At 55.9% G+C, this 16971-nt stretch overlaps 3 protein-coding genes across 7 annotated transcripts; 1 reads left to right on the forward strand and 2 right to left on the reverse strand.

The window, feature by feature from the left end:
• Positions 1-883: 883 nt before the first annotated feature.
• On the reverse strand, positions 884-9725 carry NSFL1C (NSFL1 cofactor). The gene is made up of 9 exons (XM_065032198.1): positions 9553-9725; positions 8694-8791; positions 7701-7775; positions 5774-5939; positions 5327-5419; positions 4585-4694; positions 3993-4130; positions 3549-3713; positions 884-2499 (listed from the first exon to the last, which is right to left on the reverse strand). The coding sequence occupies exons 1-9, from the start codon at positions 9652-9654 to the stop codon at positions 2337-2339; spliced, it is 1110 nt and encodes a 369-aa protein (XP_064888270.1). The 5' UTR covers positions 9655-9725; the 3' UTR covers positions 884-2336.
• A 337-nt stretch (positions 9726-10062) lies between these two features.
• Positions 10063-12878, reverse strand: LOC102084948 (tyrosine-protein phosphatase non-receptor type substrate 1). 2 transcript variants are annotated; one of them, XM_065032197.1, is made up of 5 exons: positions 12719-12878; positions 11365-11715; positions 10813-11127; positions 10351-10701; positions 10063-10256 (listed from the first exon to the last, which is right to left on the reverse strand). In XM_065032197.1, exons 2-5 carry the CDS (start codon positions 11558-11560, stop codon positions 10153-10155), a joined length of 966 nt encoding a protein of 321 aa, XP_064888269.1. In that variant the 5' UTR covers positions 11561-11715; positions 12719-12878; the 3' UTR covers positions 10063-10152. The 2 variants fall into 2 exon arrangements, with proteins under 2 accessions (XP_064888269.1, XP_021138086.2); XM_021282411.2 differs by lacking the exon at positions 12719-12878 and adding an exon at positions 12035-12290.
• LOC110356070 (signal-regulatory protein beta-1-like) lies at positions 12448-15243 on the forward strand. 4 transcript variants are annotated; one of them, XM_065032199.1, is made up of 5 exons: positions 12448-12854; positions 13631-14009; positions 14127-14328; positions 14704-14746; positions 15007-15243. In XM_065032199.1, exons 1-5 carry the CDS (start codon positions 12615-12617, stop codon positions 15133-15135), a joined length of 993 nt encoding a protein of 330 aa, XP_064888271.1. In that variant the 5' UTR covers positions 12448-12614; the 3' UTR covers positions 15136-15243. The 4 variants fall into 4 exon arrangements, with proteins under 4 accessions (XP_064888271.1, XP_064888272.1, XP_064888273.1 ...); XM_065032200.1 differs by having other exon boundaries at positions 14707-14746; XM_065032201.1 differs by having other exon boundaries at positions 12690-12854; positions 13659-14009.
• Positions 15244-16971: the final 1728 nt, after the last annotated feature.

Raw genomic sequence — 16971 nt, forward strand, 5'->3', positions numbered from 1 at the left:
CGGAGTCCCCGAGGGGCTGGGACAGCAGGTGCAGGTCCCCGCAGACAGCAGGAGCTGCAGGTTCCTCAGCAGGAGCTCCGAGGTGACAAGTGGCATCTCTGCAGCAGTGCCACCCTCTGGCTCCGGGAAAACCCACTTTTCTTGGTGGAGAAATGTCTCCAAACCCAGAACCCTGCTGAATTTAGCACTTTTCTGTCCCACTGGCAGTCAGAGCTGAGAGGAAACCTGGATGCGACGCTTCCCAGCGCTGAGCAGAATCTGCACAACAAAACTGCTTGGGTTAGCAGGGTGATAAGTTGCTGTTTGGCTGTCAACCCTCGTTTAATTTGGGGCCACCAATGTGTCTGTCTCATCCAGCCAAACACCGCAGCCACCAGCTGGTCACCACCATGGTCCTGATGCCACCAGCCAACCACGGCAGGAGACAAACGATCTACAATCTGTAGATAAACTTTCCCTCTGGCTCTAGCAGCATATCCTGCCCAGCATGCTGGGACATGTTGTCCCAGGTCCCCAAAGTGGCGCACATGGAGATCAGGATACAAAACTCCCCTGATGAACAATTACAAATTAGTGACTTCCCACGAGGCAGCTGTGACTATTTTTAGCTCTGAGGGAAATTCCCGTTCCAAATTCTCTCCGTACTGGGTCACACAGGTGACTAAGTGCTCACAATACCGACATGCGGTGATACAAGCAGGCAAATCCCCAGTTCGCCTGGCAGAAAAAAAATCATCTTTAAAAATGCAGTGAGATTTTTAATCTCATTCAGCTGAAGACAGCTCAGCGTTGCAACCCAAAGCAGTAAGAAGAGACACCCACATGTACATCATCCAAAATACAAAAACAGATGGCAGCCGCTATTAGAAAGGGTCAAACACTCTTTTCCTATTTTGCGGGCTTTTAATGTTAATTTTCACAATAATTTACAAATTTGCTGCTACGTACATTATTTATCCATTTAGTAATGAGAAATGGAAGTTAATTCAGCTCTCAGCTGAGGAACTGCTGTCCGAATGCCCTTGCCAAGGTCTGGATGATTAGCGCAGGCAGCCAAGCGAGTTCCTCGTGCCAAACCTGCCCAACCTGCCATCCCTCCCCAGCCTGTGTCCCCATGGCTGCTCCTGCGCTGGCACCATGGTAGGGACCTGGGACCTCAGAGAGCTGAGTGGGGACACAGAGCGCAGCAGCTCCCGGCAGCCGATGGCTCACGGTTCGGCTCCGAAGGCCGGGGCAGCAGAACCACCGCAGGTCGGTGCAGAGCACCGTGGCACAACACCAGACAGAAACTAGCACCGCTACAGCGGCGCTGCCTGTCCCTCGCAGGGATAACGAATTCACCCACAGGATTCTGTTCAAAGGACAGATATGGAGACGTGAGCCCAGAACACAAACAGAACAGACCAAAGCTGGAGAACTCCAGGTGTTTGGCTGTGTTAGTCCTCAGCAGAGCAGAGGAAATTCATCAAAAGGATGCTACAGCCTTGAGTTGTTCCACCTGAGGTGTTGCCATCACCTCAGTAATTCACCTCTTAAAATAAAACTTGCTTTCCAGTAAGATAAACTCTGTTTGCCTTTTACTTTCAGTCACTTGAAGCTGATTCAGCTCTGTGCCTTCTTGGAAAGAAGTCAGCAGCGAGTTGGGTTTCTCAGAGAAATGCAATACAGCAAATTAAAACTGCAGGCAGAGCAGTGAACACCCCGAGAGTCCTGCTGAGGGAAGGACAGTCAGAACTTTCCAGAAAAGCCCAGGAAGAGCATTAAACCTTGTACCTGCACACACATCGGTGTTTTCCCCACACTGAGCAAGAGCTGTTTCACACAGACTTCCACCACAACGCTTTTACAGTGGTGTAACCATTGTCCTGACCATGAGATCACCCATTCTCATATATTTTATATTTAATGTGCGAAAATAAAGGGAGTACTCTGCAGCAGTCCCTGGAGGAGAGGGAAGAGTGAAGAGACTGAGATGAGCAGTCAGTTGGCTGGATGGAAACTGCTCCCCGGGAGCTCCCTTCCCCCTTTTACCTTCCCTCTACAAGCACAGTAACACAATCCACAAAAGTAACTCAAATCTCCTGGGAGAATTTGTGGCACAATAGGCTGCAGCTCCTTTCAAAACGGATTTGTTTCATTTATTTATTTTAAAGTCCACTGATCATCCTCACAAAAAAAAAAAAAAAAAAAAAAAGGGAAATGCAACTAAAGAGAAAAAAAGTCCAACCAAGACCTAAGAACCCAGAGCTAGGAGGAGATGCGAGCCTGTGCGGAGCGGGTGTACGCACAGGACCAGACGACAGGTGTGCGCTGCAGGTGACCGGAGGCACGTTCCTCTATGTCAACCGCTGCACGATGACGGCGTTGAGCAGGTTGGCTTCCTTCAGGGTCTGGTTCTCGTCAGTGAGCTCTTTGTTGGGGAAGGTGGTCATGAGGACGAAGCTGGTGGCTGCCATGGCTGGCCGGGCGTCCACTATGAAGAGCCGGATGTCGCGGACCCTGTCCAAAGGGATCAGACACACGGGGGGATCCTGTTACTGAACATCCCGTGAAAGCACGTGGCAACAGCCCAAAATCACCCTTCCCAGAGCACCCAACACTGCAGCCACTGTATTTTTTCTTCAGCAAACAGCAGAGGCCATGGCCGGACAATTCCGATTTAACCTGCTCCTCTGTAAGCTCCTGTTTGGTGAAATAACACAAGCTGCTCTATAGATTAAAGATTTTCAGCTAAATGTTCTTTCAAGGCGCCCAACAGGAACATTTGTGTTGTCAGGCGGCTACCTGAAGGCTGCTGAACCCTTCAAGATGAAGAGATTAACAAACTGGTTGACACTGGCTGCTGCAAGTGACTGAGCTCATCACACACGGCATAACCAGGATGAGCTCAACTCCCACGAGCAGCCACAACAATGACACCGCATCCATTTCCTGCACCTCATCACCAAAGGTTTTTGTAACTTATTGCATCACTCTTGATTCTCTTACAAAAACTGGACAGGTAAGTATAACCAACTGGCCACACTCTGAGACCAGGGAGGCGAGAAGGACTTCAGGAGAAGTCTGACAAGGCCGCAGGGTGTATAAACCAGCTTTGCTCATCCAAGGGGACCCGCTGCTGTATGCGCACCCCCTGGCGCTCCCTTCAGCCAGCAGGAAGGTCTGAACGGAGAGTCAGAACAATCAAGCCAAATTCCTAATTATCTGACAGTTTCTAAAGCCCTTAGAAGAGATTGTTTCGTTTTGTTTTTTTTTTTTTATATAGGTGACATTAAGGAAAGTTCCACTGATGATACTGAAGCTCCCAGGCACAGCATCACTGGCTATAATCCATCACTATTTGGAAAGCAAATCCTACCCTTCCGACAGTTAATAGCTGCCTTAAAACCCCACAACAATTGTGTTCATCATCACCTACAGAGAAGGATCTCCAGAGGTCCCTTCAGCAGGCTAGCCAGGATTCTAACATCTGCTCCATCTGTGCACAGTTTGCAGTGTCATCCAGGCTTTCCCAGTTAGTAACCTGTTATTTCCGGTTTTATTTGTACCTGTGATTGTGGTTGAACTTCTGGACCAGTCGCCCACCATCCGCGAGCCGGATTTGGATGTTGGTAATGGGCTGTGACTCATCAATGGCAATGGCAGAACTGGCTTTGGCTTCGTTGGCTGCCTGCTGGGCCGGCGAGCTGGTGCCCATCACCTGCGGCACGGTGCTGCAAACAGGGAGACACGAGGAGCTGTTAAAAGGGCAGCGTAACTTGGAAACACTGCTTCTGTGTGACACACCATGGTGGTTCCAAACTCAGGATGTCCTGCCGTGGACAGGCTGAGCCAGCTCACAGCCTCATTTCCTCTCTTGGAGGAACGGATCCTGCACCACAGGCACAGAGCGCCTGTTCTTCAGAACAATGAATCAAAAGGATCAACCCAGCAAAACCCTAGAGCGACTTTCACCTCATACAGGCAGCAAACCAGCACTGCTGTCTCCTCACCTGCCCAGCTTCTGTCCTTCTCCAGTGAAAGCTTTAAAGACACTTTTGGGTTTCACATACTCCTCATCACGGTGATCCTCCATGTCCAGGTTCACTTGCCCGCCCCGTGCCAACCTGCGCAGCTCTGCCGGGACTTCCCTGCAAAGAGAGCGGCCTCAGGCAGCTGCCTCGGGAAACCGGCCAGGAAACTGGGGAGAAAAAGTGCCAACCGCAGACGTCTGGAACTCCAGGAATCACAGCGAGCTCTGTCTTAATTAAGAGGGCAGATGGACGCTTCCCCACTAACCGGCACAAATTAAAGGTTACTTTTCCCTGGCCTTTACCTGGAGTGATGTGATGCATGACAAATTCTCAGACCAAATATAAATGTCTGTTTGTTCACATTTTGAACTCCCAAGGCTTCCTACAAACTAAAGCCACTTCCCACTTATCTGCAGTAAATGTTCAAGTCTGCCCTCCCATGGTTTCCATACTAAGAATCCAGCTCTTTTAAGAAATCTCAGGTGAAATGTGCCACTGATTCAGCATCCTGAGTTCCACAAATGCTTGTTTCAGAAAACAGCTGTTTGTTCTCCCCCCTCTCGCTACCTACCCTCTGCGGATATCATCAAGAAACTGGGCGTTGGACGGATCCTGGTAGCTCCTCAGTTCTCCACTGTCCAGACTGAATCCACTCTTCCAGAGCTTCAGCACAACATGGACCTGCAGCAGCCCCCCAAAAACAATCAGCCTCACTGAAGCAGCTTGGTAAGAACAACAACTGGACACAAAGTGAAAAGTTCCTGACTGGAAGAGGAATTTTGAGCTGCACAAAGTGTTCCAGCCAGGTTCCTCTGGGCTGAGAGAAAAACCCAAAGCACTGGCTATTGTAATGGTCATACACCAGTGCCTAGAAGGTGGCACCACAGACCCCTTTGTGATAAATATGGTTCAAAAGCCAAGTGTGTGCTGGGCAAGGAGCCCAAACTAAGCTCTGACCAAGGCCTAGATGGGTATTTGCTGACAAAGGAAGCACGAGAAAAACTTGCAGCAATGCTGTGAGCTCCACATCTACTCAGCGGATAAAGAAGAGTTAATCACCCAGTGCTCTTTGCACACTATTTTTCACAATCCACACTTCTAAGGAACACTCAGATTCTTAACAAAAAAAGCTCCTTATCCAAGACCAACACATCTACCCTTCTCTAATCAGAAAACTCAAGAGAAGCGGGATTTACCACACTTCTGTCCTCTCAAATTTCTATCAAGCTTTAGAACTCTGTGGGCTCACAAGCTGCATAACTCTAGCAGATAAATCCCTCAGGTGACATCTCCAAAATGGAACAGATACTCACGTCCTGGGCAGAGTTGGATCTCCTCTCTCCTGCCACGTAAGCGGACTCCTCCTCTGGAGTGGCCCCGAGGCGATACCCTCCCCCCGCGAAAGGCTGCAGGACAGAGGGCAGGCAGAGATTACACAGTGACACAGACCCCGGCCAGCTTGCTGCCCCCTCCCCAACACCGTTACTGGTGAGCATGGGGGCTTCGTGGCAGCGGCAACATGTGCTGTCCTGCAGGCACAGTCACCAGCTTGAACAAGTTAAGAAATAGGGCACAAGAGAGCAGCTTTTCTTGCCGCTGTGACACAGGACTTGGAGCTTCACTGAGAGAGGAGCCCAGACTGAGCTGTTCTTTTAAGAGAATTCGGGACTCTACAGCGCCAAATCGCTGTCATGGTGGGAGCCACACACAGGTGATGACCGACACAGGGAACAGAAGGAAGGAGAACTCGCACTCCTCACTTTAGGTTTGCTGCTCTCGCCGCCGCTCTTGGCTGTCCGGTCAACCGCCACTGCCCCGTGCTCCTTCGCTCCTTTGAACAGATCCTCCACCAGCTCGTTGGGACTCTTCTTCCTCGGAGGACCAACAATCTGCTGTCCGCTCCTCTCTGAGCCGCCGGCGTAAAACCTGACAGAAAGCACACGGCTCCTGCGTGAGGCTGGACCGCAGCTTCTCCAGGAGACACATGTCGTGGTGGTTTAACCACGGCCAGCAGCCAAGCACCACGCAGCCACTCGCTCATTCCCCTCCAGTAGGATGGGGGGAAGAGAATCGGAAAGGTAAAAGTGAGAAAACTTGTGGGTTGAGATAAAAACAGCTAAATAATTGAAATAAATAATAATAATAAATTGTAACAAAAAGGAAAATAAGACAGAGGGAGAAATAAAACCCAGGCAAGACAAGTGATCCAAATGAAAACAATTGGTCAGCACCAACCAATGGATGCCCAGCCAGTCTCCAAGCAGCAGCCCCCCTGACAACCTTACCCACAAATTTTATTGCCACATGGTGTGGAATATCCCTTGGTCAGTGGGGTCAGCTGTCATATTCACGTCACCCCAAAGTCCTTGTGCACCCCCAGCCTGCTCACTGGCAGGGTGGGGAGCAGAAAAGGCCTTGACGCTGTGCAAGCACCACTCAGTGATAACAAAAACATCCCTGGGTTATCAGCCCTGTTTCCAGCACACCAGCTCTTGTGGAGAAAATTAACTCTGTCCTGCCAAAACCAGTGCACACATGACAGGGTACGTTAGCTTTACATCAGGATTCAGTTCATTTTTGTACAGTTTAATGGAACAGCTTGGATCTACAAATATTTGCTACTACTGGAAGAGACATCTGTGCTTGTGCTCAGCTGCTACCAATATTATCTCCTGCTGTAGCCACCTACAAGTTCCTGTAATGCAGAAGCTTTGGTTTTATGTCAGTTACTGAAAATTACCTCAATAACATGATAATAATCCTCTCATCCATAGCAAGAGAAACAACCCATACTAAGGCTCAGTTTCATGAGCTAGTACCAGCTATAATACCAAGCTCAACAAGGCTTCCAGCAAGTCTATGACCTGTCAGGTGGAAGGTGGGCAACACCCAACCAGTATTTTGAGGGAAGGCACATGGTCGTGCCACACAGAGATCACCACGCATGGGACGGATCTGAACTGGAAGCAATGAAGGCAGTCAGTGAAGTGCAATTAAGCACTTCTGGAAGATTGGGTTCATCAGCTTCTAGCTGGGTCACAACACAGAGCAAGCTTGGGTCTGGCTGCAGGAGAGCGTGCAGCCCAGCCCGGCTGAGCCACCTCGGCACCCCTCAGTTCCACCCCATTTCCCTTGCCCTTGACCCCGAGGGTATTTAACTACTTGCAGCTGACACCACAGACAGCTTTCCCACTACTATGCCATGATCCCCTTGGAAAGGGAACCTAAATTCCTCCTTCCACCTCCGCTACATTACCCTTAAGCAGCACCTAAAAAAACCCCAACCAAAAAAACCCCCACAAACCCAAACAAAACCACAACCAAAACCTCAAGCAGAAATAAAAACAATCCCTGCATTATTCCCACACTGTTCTCTATGGACACAAGTGATGATCTGAGCTTTTTTTTTTCTGTTCCTGACCTACAACTTCCACAGCCTACCTCAGGCTTTCTCTCAATCGCACAATTCAGTGATGCAAACTGGTGCTACGCAGCCCCGCTGAGCACGTGCGCGTACACAGACTTCACACTGCCCAACCTTTCTGTGCCACCTGAGATTTTTCACTACAGCAATTTTGTATCAACTTAAATCTTCTTTAAAGAAAGCCAACCTCTGCACAAGTGGTAAGCCATCACAAAAGGGCAGGGATGCACACGGAGGTTTTAAGTCTTTAAGTAAAAACTCACCGCTGTCCCTCCTCCTCTTCATCATCCTCCTCCTGCGCATGAACAAGGTCTCGAAACGATGTTACTCTGTGGTCACTGCAAAATCAACCAGAGTAGCACATCAGCCCTGTGACACGTTCCAACCATGTACACAAAAGCTCCCGCACGCAGCAGCTCGGTTGACTCTGTACTACTTTTCAGTTCTGATTCATCACTCTATGAAATGACGGGGCAGTGCTGGTTTGACCGGGATGAACCGAGCTCTTGCACCTCTCTGCTGGCTACACCCGCAGCAAACAGGAGCGGAAGCGGCTCTGGCAGCGGCTGCAGCACAGCACGGTTGGTCAGCCACCAGCCCTGCTCATGTCTGGATTTTGTTCCCTTTCACAGAGCTGACACACTCAAACCTGCACAGCATTCTCCTCCAGCCCCACATCCCTCCCCACGGGTTGTTTCTGCCTGTGATCCAAATTGGAACAGGGCTCCCCTCCAGTACAGACCAACATCTGAACTGAGAGCTTTTCCTTCAAGATACAGTCAGTAACTCCTCCTCTTTAAACCTGCGTGGTATTTCCCTACTGCACAGGGATCTGGTAATGCAAAATGAACTTATTTTTGTAAAGTGCTCAACTTGATCAGGTCAGGTGTCACAGAAAATCAGAATTTTTTCCCATGGAGATACAATCTGCTCAAATGAAAGCACCACCAATTGATTGTCTTCTAAGCTCAAAAAACAAATCAAGTTTTTCCTGAGTCATACGGCAAGCTGCCTTAACTGATCTTTGGATTAGTTGTGCAATAACATCTACGCTCACGGGTTATAAATGCTGAGGTTTCCACTATTTCTAGAGAGCCACTCGAGGTAAAGCAGACCTAACACAGAGTTATTTCTCCTGAAAATGAATATCCAGCAATGCTTGAGACAGAGCCTGCATTTTCACACAAATGGTTTCCACTGTCATGTTTCCTAGCCACTGATACACAGACCGGCCTGAGGCGAAGTTCCCTCCTCACCTGGATGTGGAGCTTCTGGATACAGAACTTGGTGTGGGCTGGGGAAGAGTCAGAATGTCCTCGTCACCCCCGTCCTCATAGAAACTAGCAAGTGCGATCTGCAAAGGAAAACCACAGGAGCTTCTCAGGAAGAGAGCAAATATTCCAGAATAAAGGCAGAAACAAGCCACGAACACAAATGAAGCTTCTGTCACGTTGGAGCTCTTAAGGTACACCAACACTAGAGCCATTTTGTGCCATTTCCCCTTTGGAGGTCACAGCAAAGACGAGGCTTTACCAATTCCCAAAGTTTGGCTTTGTTATGGCAGGACACTCACCAGGGCAGGTACGTGCAACTGTAAGCTTTTATTCTGCAGCATTTCTATAGGGGTTATGCTAAAATTACTGTTCTGAATCAGCTGCTTTTGCAACAGACATGCGTGGACTGGGAGTTAATTAACCACGGGCAGATTGTTTGAAGGAGACGGCACAGGTCGGCGTGAGGGCCGATCGCCCCCGTTCTCGGGGTGCCGAAGCTTAACTGATGGCGGCACAAACACGGCAGCACTAACAACCTCATGAAGGCCCACGGAAAACCGAGAGAAACCCAGAAAATCCCCGAACCCGCCGGTTCCTCGGCCCTGGTTGGAAATGAGCCACGTCCAAATTAACGATAGAACCGAGACGGGCCGCGACCCCAACCAGCCCTCGCAGCCGCGGCCCCAGCTGAGCCCGCTCCCCACAGCTCGGCGAGGCCCGAGCTCCCGGCCCGGCGCCTCCTCCTCCCCCGCCGCGGGCTCCAGGCCCGCGACCCCGCCGAGTCCCCTCAGCGGGCCGGACCCCAGGAGAGCGGAAGCGAGCGGAGAGGCGGCGGCGCTACCTGGAGGTCCCAGCCGGCGGACTCCAGGAAGAACCGCGCTCGCTCCTCCTCGACGCCGGTCACGGCCACGAACTCCCTCAGCGCCTCCTCCCTGTCCGCCATCTTGCCGCGGTGCAGCGCCGTAAACCCGCCGGGCGCCGCTCCCGCCCCGCCCCGCCCCGCGTGCGCCGCCCAACCCACCCCGGGCGGAAACACCGCCGGGCGCAGCGCACAGCGACCCCTGGCGGCCCGGCGGTGTCAGGGGCTGCGCGGAACCGAGCACCGGGTGCGGGGAACCGGGCACCGGGTGTGCGGACACCAGCCCCGGGTGTGCGGACACCAGCCCCGGGTGTGCAGAGACCAGCCCCGCGTGTGAGAACCAGGCACCGGGTGTGCAACACCGAGCTCCCGGTGTGCAGAGCGGAGCACCGGGTGTGCAGAGAGCAGCCCCGGTGTGCGCAGCCTCGGTGCGGGCTGCGGGCAAGGCCGGGCAGCGGGGACCGGCGGCGCAGAGCATCCCATGGCAGCCTGTGCACACCGGCCCGTTTATTTCCAGGTACACAAGACAAAGGTTCGGGCGGACAAGGAGCAGAACGGGGCGGCAGCCCCAGCGTTTCTCTCTCATGCCCTCCCGCGCTTGAAGAGGAAGATGAGGAGGCCGCCGAGGAGCCCCTTCTCCAGCAGGATGCCAAGCCACAGGACGGGGCTGGCCAGAAGGTTCACACCTGCAGTGGGGACAGGGGACGTTAGTGGCCGGGGCTTGAGGACAGGGATCCCACATCCCCCTGCCACGGCAGGGACCCAGCAACTCTCACACACCGTTATCTGTTTGGGACCAGTCCCCCTGTCCCTCCTTGGACAGCGGGACAATCTGCAGGGTGGCCATACTGGTGACGGGGTCCTGGGCATCGTGCACCACACGGCAGGTGAACACAGACCCGTTCTTCTCCTCCGTCGCCTGGACCTCCAACAGGCTCCTCAGCTCAAACAAGCCCTGGGGGGTCTCCATCGCCCGGGAGACGTTCTGAACCTTCAGCTCCGTCCCGTTCTCCAGCCAGGTGACGGTCACGTCTCCTGGGTAAAACCTCTTCACATGGCAGGTGAAGTTCACGGTCTGGTTCACCTTAACGGGGCTTGATGGGTCCATGACCACCTGGACTCTGGGGGACACTGGGAAGAAAAGCAGCACCAGCTAACAGGGTCCCCCCACCCAGCTGCCCATGGGGTGCCCCACACCCCCCAGGACTGGACACCCCAGGGGCCGGTGCCCCCAGCCCTCACCTCGCAGGGCTCTGCTGAGCGGGTAGGTCCCATCCAACGGGTCCTCCAGTGTGGGGTGCTGCACTCTGCAGATGAGTTGCGAGCGGATGTCGCCCTCCTGCAGCGTCACCGTCACGGTGCTGGACATATCGAAGGAGAATTTCATCTGCCCAGGGTTGATCTGGGGTGGCTGAGACGTGATCAGGGCCTTGTCCTTGAGCCATTTCACGCTGATGTCTTCGGGGAAGAACCCTCCAGACGTGCAGGTGAAAGGCAGCGACTGCCCCGGCCCCGCTCTGCGGTCGGGCCCGGACACAGCTGGGGCGCTGGGTTTGGCTGCAGGGAGAAGCGTGGGGCTGTAGAGCGGGATCTGCCACCCCCCAGCCCCAGGGCTGCAGGGAGAGGGGTTCCCATGGGGACACAGATGTGCCCAGGGGACCCTCTCCTGGTGATGGCCCCAGAGCCCCTTCCCCGTCCCCGCTCACCCTGAGCAGAGTCGCCTGGGCTGGGATGGGCTGGGGGGCTACGCCCAGCAGGGCTGGATCCCCCAGGAGCTCTGGGAGCCCCACTCACCCTGCACGGACACCTCTGTGCCACTTCCACGCTGAAGGACCCCATCACCGCTCAGCGATTTACTGAACTTCACGCAGTAATAGGTGCCGGAGTCCTCGGGCTGAACATCCCTGATGTGGATGGTGAAGTCTGTGTCGGACCCATCCACTGCCCTTGTCACACGGGGGAAGGAGCCCACCAGGTCATAAACAGTCATGTTCCTGCTGCCCCAGCCCTTCAGCCACTTCACGGGGCCAGGGGGACTGACTCCAGATATGGTGCAGTTCAGGGTGAGCGTCTCCCCGGCTGCCACTGACACCTTGTCCTGGGGCTGTCGCAGCTGGAAGCCTGGATCCACCTGGGCACCCACACCTGGGCATAGTGACAGGAGGGTTTGGGGCTGATCCCTGTAGCTGCAGCACAGCACAGGGCATTGCCAGACCCCCAGCCCTGAGTCCAAAGCAGGGGACAGAGAGATATCCCCATTCCTCATCCCGTGGAGCAGCTGGCACTGCTGGGGACTGCAGAATGAGGAGGGCCCGGGGCCCCCGGGACGTGCTGGAGTAAATAAAAGTCTTTGGCTGGGGATAAAAGCAATCTGGGAGGCAGTGAGAGAAGAGCCCCAGACCCCTGTGGGCACAGGGAAGGGTGGCCCTGCCAGCGATGTGGGGCTGTGTGGGTCCCCACTTACCCGGGGCTCGCCGGAGCAAGAGCAGCATCAGGCAGGCAAGCAGCAGCGCCTGTGTCACTGGAGCCATCATGAGTCCCACAGCCCCTTCCCAACGGCTCGGCTTGGCTCACCTCAGCTCGGCTCAGCTCAGCTCAGCTAAGCTCAACTAGTGCTGGGCTATCGCCCGGCAAAGGGGAAGGAAGCGGTTCATCACCAGCCACAGACCCCTTGCAGAAGTCCCACTGGTTCCTATGGTGTTTACACGTCATGAGGCTGGTTCTCGCCAGGGTTGTCGCTCCCACTCTCCACACAGACGTGTGCCACAGCCACGGCCACCAGCACCGGGCAGCCAGAGGCAGGGGTCCCGATCTGGCCTGCTCTTCCACGCGTGACCAGCCCACGGCTCGGCACCCCAGGGTGTCGCAGGGACACCCAGCATTGCCAGCAGGGTCATGACACAGGCGGGCGTCTCCAATGGCCCAGAGCTCGGCCGGGGCTTCCCCTGAGCCCCCCGCAGCCACCGCTGCGGCTCCCGGAGCAGGGGCTCCGAGCTGCGCTCCTGCCCCGCGCCCAGTGCAGCCCCCGCGCTGGGGGTGATGCGATGGTCCCGTCCGGGCTGAGTTCCGCGGAGCTCCCGGGCGGCTCCGCCGCTGCCCCCGCCCGCCCCGGGGCAGGCACCGAAGGCGTTCCCGGCCGCTCGCCTACCGTTTCCTGCGCAGCTTCTCCTTCTCCCGTCCCGCCGCCGCAGCCCCAGCTGGGGCAGTGCCCATGGCTCGCCCGGTCTCTGCGGCGGCTCCGCTCCTGCTCGGGCCGCTCAGCCTCGTCCCGCTGCGGCTCTGCGGTGAGTACGGAGCGGGACGGCGGCTGCAGCTCCCCGGCCAGCCCCCGCCAGCCCCCCGCGTCCCTGCCCCGCCGGCCGCTGCTGCCCGGGGGTGGGTCACGGCGCGGGGGAGGCCCGCCCGCCGCCACGGATCGCTAACGGGTCGGGCCGGCAAAAAGAGACACCGGGAGGGGTGGGGGGGCTTTCCTCCTCCGAACCCCTTTTTGGGCTGCGCGGCGATGTCGGGGCCAAAGCGGGCGGGATATACACTACCGAGCCCCGGGTGTGCAGAACTGAGCCCCGCGTGTGCGGAGCCGATCCCTGCTGGGTTGGTACCGGAGGTAGCCGGGGGCTTTGGGCAGGAGGGTTTGGGGGCTCTGCTCAGCTCCGGGATGCACATCCCCGCTCAGAGCCCGCTCCTGGCCGCTGAGCACAGCCCCAGGCTCTGAACCCGCTTCCTCGCAGAGGCCCAGTGATTTTGGCTCCCGTTGTACAGAGCTGGCAGAACGTTAATGTTTAACAGCACTTGGGAGTTTTTCCTGCCAGGAATTCCCCTTGGCTGCCCTGTACCTACCCGGAATCCAAGCGCCCACATCGCCTCGTGTTAAGGATGTGGCCTGGGATGCAAATTTGCCCCTTGTTCATTTTTAATCGTGTCTCCCACACGTAGTGCCTGTGGTTGGTCTCTGCCATATTCAGGGACATTTCTCAGCTGCAAACTGGGAGCAAACTGGGGCCGCTCTGCCTGCACCGCTCGGGATGAGTGGAGCAAGCGCTCACCTCGCTCCATCCCTCAGCCCCAAACCCTCCTGTCACTGTGCCCAGGTGTGGGTGCCCAGGTGGATCCAGGCTTCCAGCTGCGACAGCCCCAGGACAAGGTGTCAGTGGCAGCCGGGGGGACACTCACCCTGACCTGCACCGTATCTGGAGTCAGTCCCCCTGGCCCCGTGAAGTGGCTGAAGGGCTTGGGCAGCGGGAACGTGACTGTTTATGAGCAGACGGGCTCCTTCCCCCGTGTGACGAGGGCAGTGGATGGGTCCAACACAGACTTCACCATCCGCATCAGGGATGTTCAGCCTGAGGACTCTGGCACCTATTACTGCGTGAAGTTCAGTAAATCGGTGGGTGGCGATGAGGTGTTTCGACATGGAGGTGGCACAGAGGTGTCCCTGTATGGTGAGTGCAGCCTCGCAGGACACAGCTCCTGAGGATTTGTCCCACAGCCCTGCCTTGCCCACAGTGGGGTCTGTGCTGCCCCATGCCCATCGCCCTCTTCCTGCTCTGTCTCCACAGAGACATCTCTCATTCCCGTCACGGTGGCTGCAGCTGTCGTCCTCTGCTTCCTCCTCCTCGGCCTCTTTGTCGCCTTTTTCGTGTGCAGGAGGAAGCGCAGAGGCGAGACGGAGAGACGGTGCCTGGACAAGCCGGTGGCCGTGGGCAGCTTCTCACCCCCGACGCTGTGGTGCTGTGCAGGGACCCCCCCCAGCACCCTCAGGTTTGTACCCACTGCCTCTTCCTTCTGCACCATGAGATGAATGAACTATGTTGTCAACCTGCTTTATCCTGGTCTCCCCTCCATCTGGAGCTGTGTTTTTCCCCAGAAAACGCCCTTTGCTCCCAGGTGCATCACTGTTCTGTGTGTATACAGGAGCGTGCCTGGGCAGTGCCCAGCATGGAGGGCTCCCTGCAGTCCCTCACCGCGGTGTCTGAGCCCAGCCCAGGTGCACAGAAATCGCCTTGTCCCTCTGCCTTCAGCGTGGGTGTTATGTATGGCCATGTGTCACAGACCTCAGCTAAAATTTGGGAGGAGAACTGAGGAGGGCTGTGCTGGGTGTCCTTTAGCTCTAATGACCATCCTTCCTCCCCCCAGCAGCGAAGTCCTGGATGCAGAGGCCTCAGGTCTGCCCAGCAAGGTAAGTATAAGCTGTGAATGTGGGGAAGAACATCCTACTGCGATGCCCCAGCTTGCAGGGACTCCGCATGGCTCTGGGGCCGGGGTGGGCCTTGGGTGAGCAGTGGCCGCCTGCGCTTGGTGCTGGCATGCTCCGTGTCGTGGTGTGGGGCCACTCACGCATCTGTGGCACCGCCGTCCCACCTTGAACCTGCCATTTGGGTTATGTTTTTGCAAGATGTTTCTAGTGACAATATTCACTATTTGTGTGTGCTTCCGCAGCAAAGCAGCAAGGAGGACAACGAAATCCACTACGCTGATCTGCAGCCCCTGCCTGCGGCCACACGGCGCAGCAGGAGCCCCGGCACAGCCTGCTCCGAGTACGCCAGCATCAGGGTAGATACCAAGTGATGTGTGGCACCGCAGCCCGGGAGGCCAAAGAGCCCATTTTCAAGGAGGAAGCAGGGACATTTCTACAGAGTGCAATAAAGAAGTGAATCTGTTCATGTGGCACAACTCGGCAAAGATCCCCTGATTAATTCCTGTCTTGGTGGCAGTGCTGGGCAGGGTGAGGCTCAGGGCTGGACCTGCTGCTCCGGGGCTCAGCAGCAGCTCTCCCAGGACACAGTGGCCATCTTGAGCACAGGATCAGGCCATGGGGCTCAGCACCTCTGCTTTGTGCAAGCCATGCAGTGCTGATGGCTCCAGGAGGGCTTCAGGCACACCTGTCCCACCGGCACCGGCCACCAGCAGCACCTTCCCAGCTCAGCAGCTCCATGATTTGTGCTTTCTTGTTGCTGCACCAAGCTCATCCTCATTAAAGGCAGCAAACAACTGTGCTGTCCAGTCCCACTGTGTTCAGAGCAAGAGCCGTAGTGCTGGTCCCGTGGGGTCTGGGGGGATGTGTCCCCTCCACAGCTCTGTACCCACACACCCTGTGCTGCTGCATGGTCGTGCTGAGCCCCCCGGGCAGGGCGGCTGCCCAGCTCCCCCCAAACCTGCATAGTCTAATCACACACAGGGCAGCTCCCGGGAACAGCCTTTGGGGCCACTTTGCTGCAGCTCATGGGCCGAGGAAAAGCTCTTGTCTGACTTTTTCTGCCCTCCCAGAGGAGCTGGTAATTGGGGATGGGGCTGCTGGTGCTGTGGTAAAATCAGGGCAGCTGGCATTAGCCTGCCAGCCCCTACACCCCTTCTCCCCTGAGCTGTGCACATCTCCTGCTCCATCCCCAGCCAGTCCCTGCACATCTGCTCCATGCACATCCCCTCCACGAACATCTGCTGCATGCACATCTGCTCCATGCACATCCCCTGCTCCATGCACGCGTGCTGGGTGTCCCCCTCCAAGGGCAGCAGGCCGGTGGCCAAGGACGGAGCACGGTGGGGACAGGGAGCCGCAGCGTGTGTGCTCCATACCGGGCACCGCCGCAACACCGGGCACACGCTGGCACGACATGCGCACATGTAGCCACCTGTGGCAGCACTGTGTGCCACCGCACTGTGTGCCACCACCTGCAAACACCTTTTGTGGGCATGAGCTGAGGCGAAACGTGCTTTTCAGGCAGAGGAACCTGGTGTTTCTGCCGCTGCTGCTGACTGTAACCTTGAAAGCTGTTGCAGTTGCTGGTTTCTAACTTTATCTACTTTTTCACTGTGAAAACAAAAAAGAGAAGTGAAACAAGACAGCATGAAATAGTGTGTGTGAACCCTGGGGAGCGTTGTGTGCTGGCAGAGATCTGCTCGGGGAGGGGATTGTTCTGGGGGGAGGAGACCCACTTCCGAAATTAGTGAGTGAATGAGTGAATTACACGAGTGAATAAGCAGGGGACGTGCCCTGGGGACACTTTTGGGTCATTTCTTGCTCGGGGCACCCAGCACCCCGTGGGCACAGTGGTGGGGGGGGTTTGCCAGGGCAGGGCTCCAACACCACCACCCTCAGTGCCCATCCCCAGCTCGGTCCCCTCTGCACCAGCCCCAGCAGCAGTGACGGGTGTGGGGGCACCGGTGTGAAGCCCCCGGCAGCACCAGCTCCTGAACAGAGCCACAGCCGCACCGTGGCTGCCCCGACACGGGGTTGCTCAGCCGCTGCATGGGGAGGACACCAAAGCTCGCGGAAAAGCTCACGTCAGGATTACGGGCAGGAGTATGTAAAATATGTGGGTGAGACCGAAACCGGGGATAGACCTCGCAGACAAGGGGAAATGAAATTCAAGGGGATTTAAGGCTTTTTAAGCACTGGGCTGGGTC

Source organism: Columba livia, chromosome 16 (assembly GCF_036013475.1).
Source record: "Columba livia isolate bColLiv1 breed racing homer chromosome 16, bColLiv1.pat.W.v2, whole genome shotgun sequence".
Lineage (NCBI taxonomy): Eukaryota > Metazoa > Chordata > Aves > Columbiformes > Columbidae > Columba > Columba livia.

Bases quoted from the DNA above. Each gene is read 5' to 3' on its own strand.
- NSFL1C (XM_065032198.1), bottom strand. From the start codon at position 9,654: ATGGCGGACAGGGAGGAGGCGCTGAGGGAGTTCGTGGCCGTGACCGGC. The intron at 7,776-8,693 runs GTGAGGAGGGAA...TTGATTTTGCAG, and splicing joins TCCAGAAGCTCCACATCCAG to TGACCACAGAGTAACATCGT. The intron at 2,500-3,548 runs GTACAAATAAAA...CCCTTTGGACAG, and splicing joins AAGTTCAACCACAATCACAG to GGTCCGCGACATCCGGCTCT.
- LOC102084948 (XM_021282411.2), bottom strand. From the start codon at position 12,104: ATGATGGCTCCAGTGACACAGGCGCTGCTGCTTGCCTGCCTGATGCTG. The intron at 11,716-12,034 runs GTAAGTGGGGAC...CACTATGCCCAG, and splicing joins CTTGCTCCGGCGAGCCCCGG to GTGTGGGTGCCCAGGTGGAT. The intron at 11,128-11,364 runs GTGAGTGGGGCT...TTCTCCCTGCAG, and splicing joins CACAGAGGTGTCCGTGCAGG to CCAAACCCAGCGCCCCAGCT.
- LOC110356070 (XM_065032199.1), top strand. From the start codon at position 12,615: ATGGTCCCGTCCGGGCTGAGTTCCGCGGAGCTCCCGGGCGGCTCCGCC. The intron at 14,010-14,126 runs GTGAGTGCAGCC...CTGTCTCCACAG, and splicing joins CACAGAGGTGTCCCTGTATG to AGACATCTCTCATTCCCGTC. The intron at 14,329-14,703 runs GTTTGTACCCAC...TCCTCCCCCCAG, and splicing joins ACCCCCCCCAGCACCCTCAG to CAGCGAAGTCCTGGATGCAG.